General features: G+C 42.0%; 1 protein-coding gene across 2 annotated transcripts in view; it reads left to right on the top strand.

The window, feature by feature from the left end:
- The first annotated feature begins 2,606 nt into the window (after positions 1–2,606).
- The window catches only part of LOC147621117 (chloroplast envelope quinone oxidoreductase homolog), a 54,536-nt gene continuing 47,827 nt past the window's right edge, over positions 2,607–9,315 (top strand). Inside the window, exons 1-3 of one of the 2 annotated variants that reach the window (XM_086823847.1) lie at positions 2,732–2,937; positions 4,256–4,397; positions 4,499–4,640. In XM_086823847.1, coding sequence (XP_086679973.1) covers positions 4,362–4,397; positions 4,499–4,640 — 178 coding nt within the window. In that variant the 5' untranslated portion in view covers positions 2,732–2,937; positions 4,256–4,361. Of the gene's footprint in view, positions 2,938–4,255; positions 4,398–4,498; positions 4,641–9,315 lie in introns of both variants that reach the window. The other variant, XM_086823846.1, reaches the window with a different exon arrangement.

Genomic DNA, 9,315 nt, shown 5'->3' with positions numbered 1-9,315 from the left:
TTTTTCTCACTTTGTTTCATGTGCTCTCACTTGCTCTTGTGGGCTCTTTTTGTGCTTGCCTCTCATTTTGCCTCACTCTCGCTCTCTCTTGCTACTATGAGGATTGTGCTACTTTGCTCTTTCTCCGCCGAGCACTTTTCTCATCGCTCGCAACAATAACTCTTTTATTGCTTTGTCTTGCCCTTGCGATTACATTTCTTGCTCTTGGTTCTTCTCATGAGTTATTTCTCTTGCAAAGTGCACACCCTTCTGATTGCGCTTCTTGCTCTTGGTTCTTTTCATGAGTTATTTCTCTTGCAAGTGCACGCCCTTCTGGTTGCGTTTCTTGATCCCACCTTTCCATTACTGAGGCATCTGGCTCTAATCCTTCTTGATGGGATAGCCAATTGGAAATCCATTGGCCAAGAAGTGGGCATTGTCTTCACTCTATTTCAACACATGATCAATGTGGAACAATGGAAGATTTTCTTCCACCTAGAGGGGGTTCTCATTGTGTTTGACAACCATGTTAACGAATGTGGTTAACATGCTTAATTCTTTGCTAGACTTGGATGAATCACTATCATATTGGGTGTACCACCAGAGGGGAAGTTAAAAGAACGGGAGTCGATTTTCATAGGAGTTAAGGTTAGGTGCATGTGTATTGCAACCCCTTTCAAAAGGGAAAAGTAACTCCTCATTAGCTTAAAAAAAGCCCTCCTAAAGAATTAAACATGGGAAATTTCATTCGCCCCTTCCTCTTCCTTTTGAAAGCTTAGGAAAAAAGTAGATTCCTCCTTATTTTAATTTTTTTGAGATGTTTATTGTGACATCAATTATCTTAATATAGTATTTTGTAAGACATATGCCATGCCATTTTTAGTTGTATTGATGTGACAAGTGCTTTGCTGAAGTAATAAGAGTGGTGGTCATCAAAAAACGAATCATATAAATATTACAACAAGTCAATGCACAAAGTGTGAGTGGGTTATTATTATAGTTTCTTTTTTAAAAAACAACTTCTACTAGTTTTTGTTGAAATGTATAGGCTTTACAAAACTATTGATTGTATTGAATAGATTAATCCATAAGGTGAAAGCCTACACACATTCTTGCATAATGTGAAAAGGCCTATAAATGTGATTGTGCAAATGTAATAATGGATGGTGACACATGTAATAACCTAATGCCTAGTCATTAATGCCTAGTCATTAATGTTATGCAAATCCAAATTTGTGAATGTCAAAAATTATTATGGAGAATATTGTAACCTTAAGAAATAACTCATGCAATTTTAGAAATAGTTTTCTAATTCTAGTAGAATACGCATAAACAAGACTTAGTCAAAACAAGTACAACAAAACGTATGAGGGTTATATATTTTGTTGATGGTGAAGATTCTTGTCACAACCTGTATGGTTCTGCACAAAATATAATGCAAAATCAAAAAGTCTAAGTTGTAGTTAAAAAGTGGGGCTAAAAGTTGGACCGGAGAAAAGTGGCACAAAGAATATCATGGCAAAGATAAGTAGTGAATGGTGACTGAAGGTGATAACAAGAATTGATGATGTATTTTCCTAAATTAATGAGAAAGTATACAGATCTAGGATTTAGAAAATAACAAAGTGACATAAAAAACAAAAGATAAAAAGATTTTTGAGAAGCAACACAACCAACCTACTTTAAATGTGAGACTGGCAAGTTTGAATGGCATGCCATGTGTTCGAAATATGACAATTCATGATGTGATTTTTCATATAATTGAAGGAGACTGAATAAAGTAATCACTAAGCAAGTGATGATACCTATTGTGATAAGAAGATGACAATGATTGATTTACAGTTTGACTAGCCCAAAAATGTAAACCACATATATTAGGAGTAGTTATTTAGATACTTTTACATAAGGATTTTCTCAAAGGCATCACTTAAGAATGTGTCTGATATCACATGAGTGCAAAATAGGGCATTTAAATAAAGTCTACATGCAAATAATACAAGTATGATCTACCTTTTCTTTTGTTTTATTAGCCACTATTGTGATGGACTTGCCAAAGGGATGCTCAAATTTCCATTTGGTATGTATGCATTATTGGAAAAGGGACAAGTTTGATATTTCCCAAAAAGAAAACATATAAGAATGACCTATTTTTGGTGTGCCTTAGCAATATTAAAAAAATTTAGCTAAGGGAAAATTGTGAGATGTGAAAAAAAAAATCTTGAATATTTGGTGGCAAACTATTTGTTAGTAGAAGGGATTGAGAATGAATTTTCTAGGCTACTAGTATAAGCTCCACTTTTACTACTAGTGGGCAGACCCGTGCTTCACACGTCTTTTGAGACCTCCAAATTCAAATTCTACCCGAACCTCCTCAAACCTCCTTCTTGCCTTCCCGAACCTCCAAATTCTTGCCATGTGACAGCTTTGTGAAACAGAAGAAAAGGAGGCTCAACAAGTCAACAATGGGACCACGACCTCTAAAGTCATTAGAGGCCAAAGAGAGTGAGAAAAGCATGTCCCCCCCAAACTTGATATGCTAGGTCCCCCCAAACTTGATATGCTAGGTATGATTTAAGGGAAAGTGGATCTTATATTATATATATAAGTAAGATCCACTTTCCCTTGAAGCAAATCAAGTTTGTATTATAAGTAAAATCCACTTTCCCCTTGACATGCTTTTCTCACTCTCTTTGGCCTCTAATGACTTTAGAGGTCGTGGCCCCATTGTTGACGTGTTAATGGGATAGTAATCTATGTTATGTTTTAATTTTGATTTAATCAACAGGCCATGCACAAGACCCTTCAAGCATATGTAATTGGTGTAGCATCACCGAGCCGCTTCATATTGGATCTCCACAATTATACACCAGCTTCACACAGACCTCCATAGCCATGGCCGATAAGCTGATGCATGCCGTGCAGTACTCTTCCTACGGTGAAGGCCCTGCTGCTCTCAAGGTTAGCAACTCTCTCAGCAACAATCTTAGTCCCTTTGCAACAATTAAATGGGCATTTTCTTTTCTTGGGCTTGTCTTCAATTTCACAAACCAGCAGGTTATACTTTGAAGTGAACAATTTATCAGATTCCAAGAGAATAACTATGCGGGTTTACTTCACTTGGACTCAGTTATGTTCCTTCTAAGAATTGAGCTATGATCCTTCCACTTAGATTGCAGAGAATTATGGCCAGGTTTAATCGACAATTCAAGCTTCCTTTACTCCGGCTCAGCAGAAATTTCCAGATAAAAAAAAGTTATTCATATATTCTTCAGATTGCCTTTCATTGGCAGGAACAAACAAGGTTGTTCCTAGGTTTACAGGGGGTGGGAAAAGGGAAGGGAGCACCTGTGTGCGCACACACTTCAAGGTATAAGAGCTTGGGGTACTTTATTAACCATCACGCTTTTCTGTATCCTTCTAGTTTAATACATGATGGATGTCTTTTGCAATATGATGGTATAGTTGGGAAGAGGAAGATGCGCATTGCCTCGGTCAGGGCCGGCTGCAAACAGGCCTTGCCCTCACACCAAGGGGAGCACATGTCCATTTGGTCATTGCTGATGCCATGATCACCTTCTTGGAATATGAGGGGCTGATCCCTGGCCTCACATCCAAGGGCATGCTCATTTGATAATGAAGGCCGTTGCTGATGTCACGCTCAAGATCCCTCTTCTTAGAGCAGGGTGCAATTTGGCATGCGATGGACTACGAAGGGCCCAGAGTTAGATTTTCCCGTGAGCAGTTGCTGGTAGGCAGCTTCTTGAGGGGATGCCAAGCCATAGAGACTAGAATTGAGAGTTGAATCTGTCACAAAAGCCTTGCATTTTTGAGTTCCAGTTGGTCATGCAGGGAATGTAAAGGGGCAGGAGTAATGCAGGGCATGCTTGGCCGGCAGTGTGGGCCAGCATGGGATTGCAGTAGGAAGGGTGTGCAATGGGAAACGTTCCCGTCCTGCAGTTTGGTAGGAAAGCAGTAAAAAAGCAAACGAAGGGCCATTACTCTTAAAAACAGCTGGTTTCACAAGCATTCAATCAGTGCAGACCACAAAACCTTTAAACTGCAGTTTTGCAGGCCATAATCATCTGCAGCCATCAAAGGGGGGGCAGAGGCAGGTCCATGGAATTGAGTGAGGGTGTTCTCTGCAATAATCTAAACCCTAAAGTCTACATGTGCATGTTTTTTCTGTTGTCTAAAGTGATCCAGGTTGACAATCACAATTTTTTTCTAGCGTGAGTTACGCTTTTGTTGCAATTACACCTTGTTTGCAAATGGACAGATTTATGTGAAGATTCTAATACGTATAATCTGGAGGTTTGAATGCTATATTTCAAAGCCTGAAGCTATGAGCAATATTGCGATGTTTATACTTGGAGTAGTATTCCATGGCTCTTCATTTGCTCTCCAATGAGAGGGGCACAGCTAAGCACCCATGTGCTTTGGTTCTCAACTTTTTTTTTTGGGGTCACTTTATTTCTTCTCTAGAGCCTTGACCATAATATATTTTAATTGACGTCTACAGCATGTAGAGTTGCCGATCCCAGTACCCAAAAAGGGGGAGATTTTGGTGAAGATTGAAGCTGCGAGTGTGAACCCTGTAGATTGGAAGATACAGAGTGGAGCTTTGAGGCCTTTCATGCCTCCAAAATTTCCATACATACCAGGTGCCTCAATGTGATACAAAATGTTGTTTTCTGATTTGGCTTCCTGTTAATTGTGCTTTGGTTCATGCATCGTCACAGACGTCTGACCGGATGCATGGTAGAGTACAGGCTCTGCCAGTCAGGAGCATTCCATCGGGAATCTGACTTGGCGAACGGTTCTCTCCATGCCTGTCACCAGCAACCTTTGAATGAGATTCCCTGGTTGCCATTGTCCATGATGTCCAGGAATGGTCCTAGGTTTTTTTCGGAAAAGGGTTTCTGGCTTTGCCAGTTGCTATTCTCTGGAAAACCAGCCTCCCCAGACTATAAATGTCCAGATGTTATAGTCATGATTGTCTGTATCCCCCTCTAACACTACCTAGCCTGGCATCCACATGCATATCCATAAAAATAAGAGAGACATGCATTTTAAAAGCCAGCAAGGATCAAATATTGTATAATTGTGTACTTTGTTGCAGCTTGTCCGTGAGGTACCTAAAACCAACATAAACGTGCCCCCCCTTACAGAAAGCCATAGCACTACAATTCACATGAGACTTGTATCTGAACTCCCGGCCTTAAGAGTCTAGACCATACATATTTATTCAGAGCATTAGGAAGCAATTCTTAGAAGCATAACCAGATGCTGAACATGGGAGGAAGGGCCTGGCAACTTAGAAATGAATGGACCTGCAACATTCTCACTTTTACCGTGACATCTCTTTCTGAGTGGAGACACGGGTGAGCACCTGCATGTCAGGGTGAGCACTGCAGGTGTCAGGGTTGAACTCATGACCTTTGGGTAGGGTGGGTCTTGAGCACTCGGGCAAGAGGCCACAGACTTTTACCTGCAAAATTTATATCTTCAAGTTTGAAAAATGCAAAATTAAAGATTTTTTAGTTATCTTTTAGCTCCAAAATCTGCAAATTTTTGTTTGAGGAAGCCAAAAATGTGGGCAGGGATTATATTTCTGCTTTGTTGAGTTCTGCAAAGCTTTAAACACAGTCCCATGGACCCATAAGTAGATTGAGGCAGCTAGAGGTGCATGAGTGACCATGACACTATACTGTATGTGACTCTTCATAGTGCACATGGGATCAAATGTTGTTTGAAGGTGATGCACTGCAATGTGAGTGTGTGGACCTGCTGCAAATAAATGCTGTTAGACATCATCCCCTTCTTGTTGCTGGCTTCTTGTTTGGTGTCCTATTTTAGCCCGTAGGGCTGACCATGTTAGTCAGAACCCCTCACATATGTTTTACCCATATTTATTCCCCATTTTATGGTCTTGGGTATATTCCCAGTCGTGGAGGTTCTTTATCACCTGTCGGCTGCCTTCATATGGGCATATATATAGCTGGCATGCCTCCCTCATTACTCACTGCTTGCTTAGCTTTGTTTGCTGCAGTCCCTCACATACGAGGTTCTCCCCTCTTGCTCGGGACATGTATTCCTTTTGGTGATGATAGTGAGCAGGTTCTCACTTGTGTTTCCTCTCCATCTCTCTCTCTCACTCTCTCTCCTGTGTTTCCACTTTCCCTTCTTCCGCTGCACATTCTATCATGGTATCAGAGCGCCGGTGATCTTCAGCATTGGATGCTCCCTCCTCTACCGCTTGATTTTTGCGTTTTTCTGCCTGTGGACAGATCTGCATTTTTCACGCGATGAAGCTTGCGTTTCAGGTCAAACAAGGGCTGACTCATCCCCAATTCAGTGGGCTGTAGTCCCTCTTCATCAGAGCGTCAATTGGCAGCCTCTAGGTGAACTGACAGGGGTGTTTTTCCAGGGCAGCAGACTTGCTGTTCACGCGGCATCTACCAGGGTTCTCAGGCGGCTGTTTTTCAGGGACTGGGCAGCAACACTGTGTCCCAACAGGCTGCGTTTTTGGCCTGTTTGGGCTTGCCTTCCCACGCCTTGTTCTTGGAGCTCTTTGGGCCTCTTCAAAGGGCCTTCTACTAGGCCCTAGGCCAGCGCCTTTCCTTTTTTTTTTTTGGCTATCATGTGCCATCGCCCCCCTGATTGTACTTGTTCTTTGCAGCAATTCTTGATCTTAGGCTTCAACGTTTCCATACTCTGCCCGTTCTACAACCCCTTTTTTTACCTCTGCATTTTCAGATTTGTAGCCATGGTTGCTGCGTTTTTCTGAACCGATCTTGCTTGTAGCTCTACCTTCACTTGGGCTTCAACTGTTGTTGACCCGAAGGTACCTTCTCTTCAGCGGTTTTCCTCATAGGAGGTGTGGACATTGGTTGGCCTGAATTTTCAAGTTTGTAGCCCTTCTTTGGCTGCGTTTTCTTCTCTAGTGGGCACATATCACTTGCAGAGGGGGTTTCTTGTTTGGATTGTGGCTTTGGAGGCAGTTTGGTACTTGAGGAGGATTCTGAATTTCTGATTTCAGTCAGCATTTTGCTGATTTTGGAGCATCTATACCTGTGTTTTGTTCCTGGCCTACACGGTTTCCCGGTTTCTTCATATTCCTTGCCTTCTGTTGGTGGTGGAGTGCTATTTTTTGCTGGATAGCAGTGTTTTGGCTGCGTTTTGCTTTCCACAGGAGTTTTCTACACTCAGAGGGGGCCTATCTCCAGCTACTTCACTTAAGGATTAGTTTTGGGAGCTATTTTGTTTTTGTGGAGACTTTCTTCTATGACAGGAGTTTATAGATTTTGGAGGAGAGTAGTGATCTTTTTATAGATGCTAAGCAGAGTTTATTTTGTCCGAGCTTGTGTTCTTTGCAGTGTTTGCAGAACAAGGAGGGTGTTTTCCCTTGAGGTGTCTTTTTCACATGGATCATGTATTTGTTGCTGATTCTTGGGATCTGATTCTACTTATGGAACAGTCTTCTGCTCTCAGTGATGCTTTTGAGGACTTTGTTACCATTGCAATTTATATTCATGCTTCTCTTCCTCATTGTGAGGAGTCTATCTCTGCATCTCTTTGTGATGCTTCTAAGGATGCCTCTCCCCCTGCCAGTTCTGCAGGCTTGTTGTTTTGGAGGATGCTTTTTTGGACCCGGTGGGATGCTTTGGATCTGTGTTTGCTAACCATGCCTGGGGCACAGTGGTACTTCCAGAGTTTTTTGGATTTGGATCAGAATCAGGTTGGGCTTGTACCAGTCCAACGATATCATTTTTCAGCGGGGAAGCGTTTCATCTTGCGATGCCCACTTCAGTGGCGTGTACTTATGTACAGCATTGGGCAACTCATGGTACGGAGTTTGAGCAGATGTACCCCATCTTTTCTACAGAGTCTTTACATCTTGTGATGCTGACCTTTTCAAAGGATGTTTTTTTACAGCATTTGGCTACTCTTGGTACAGAGTTGGAGCAGATTGAGACTATTTTTTTTGAGGTTTCGAGTGAGGAGAAGTTTGCTTCTCCCAGGATTGATTATATACAGGATCTGATCTTTAGTTGGTTATGAGGTTTTTCATACCATACACGACATTCGACTTGGGGGAGTGTTCTTACACTTGGGTTTGGAACCATTATTTGGAGCAGCACGTCGCAGCCTACTTGGTTGTTTTCTTCCAGAGGAGTGGTGTACCTGGCAGCTTGTTCTATTGCCTTTGTAGCTGAGTTGCTGAGGAGTTGCTTGTGGAGCTTTCTTAGTACTTGTTTCTGTAGTCTTTCATCTTTGATCGAGGACGATGTCTCTGGATTCTTGGAGTTCACTCAGCATCCGGTGCTGAGAGGGGGTGTTAGACATCATCCCCTTCTTACTGGCTTCCTGTTTGGTGTCCTATTTTAGTCTCTAGGGCTGACCATGTTAGTTAGAGGGGCTGGTCACTCCTCACATATATTTTACCCATATTTATTCCCCATTTTATGGTCTTGGGTATTTGCCTAGTCGTGGAGGTTCTTTATCACCAGTCGGTTGCCTTCATATGGGCATATATATAGCTGGCATGCCTCCCTCATTACTCACTGCTTGCTTAGCTTTGTTTGCTGCAGCTCCTCACATACGAGGTTCTCCCCTCTTGCTCGGGACATGTATTCCTTTTGGTGATGATATTGAGAGCAAGTTCTCACCTGTGTTTCCTCTCCATCTCTCTCTCACTCTCTCTCCTGTGTTTCCACTTTTCCTTCTTCCGCTGCACATTCTATCAAATGCTAGCTTACCTTTTTAAAAGTCAGAGAGGGAGGGGAAGACACTACATTTTCTTGTTGTAGAGACTCTAGTCTTCATCTAAATTTATGTATATCACATTGCTCACTCATCACCCCCATGAAAGGGCATGTAGATGGAGTCTAGATGCCTTACATGTGTCTTTCTAGGACAGGGATCTTAGGGTTTAGCCTTGGTAGTATGAACATGGTTGTGATCTTCCATACTAGCTCAGGGTATTTGCATGGAGTCTTTTAGGGGTCAGGAAAGCTAGTGAAGATGGTATACGCATACACATACTAGGAGTCGTGCTTCATGCTTGAGAGACTGACTGCTACAACAAGATTGGCAGGAGGAACTAGTTTGAATTGAATGTCAAGGTGGTGGTGGAGTAGACCAAAACTTTTCATGGATCGATCTATTTTGTGAAAAGCTACGCTGTGTCAAGGTTCACATCGAGGATGATGGCATTGTTGTAAACTAAGCCTAGAAAAAATCCATGATGAAGCTTCAACAATGTTTTCTTGGTGCCTTACTCTCAAAACCTTCGTTAGAGGTAGAAAGAAGTGGTGGCACATATTGCTAGACATC

This window comes from Cibotium barometz, chromosome 30 (genome assembly GCF_041138505.1).
Source record: "Cibotium barometz isolate CiBa-2024 chromosome 30, ASM4113850v1, whole genome shotgun sequence".
NCBI classification, from domain to species: domain Eukaryota; kingdom Viridiplantae; phylum Streptophyta; class Polypodiopsida; order Cyatheales; family Cibotiaceae; genus Cibotium; species Cibotium barometz.
Note: the sequence above shows the minus strand (reverse complement) of the source record. Positions and strands in the feature narration are given on the sequence as shown.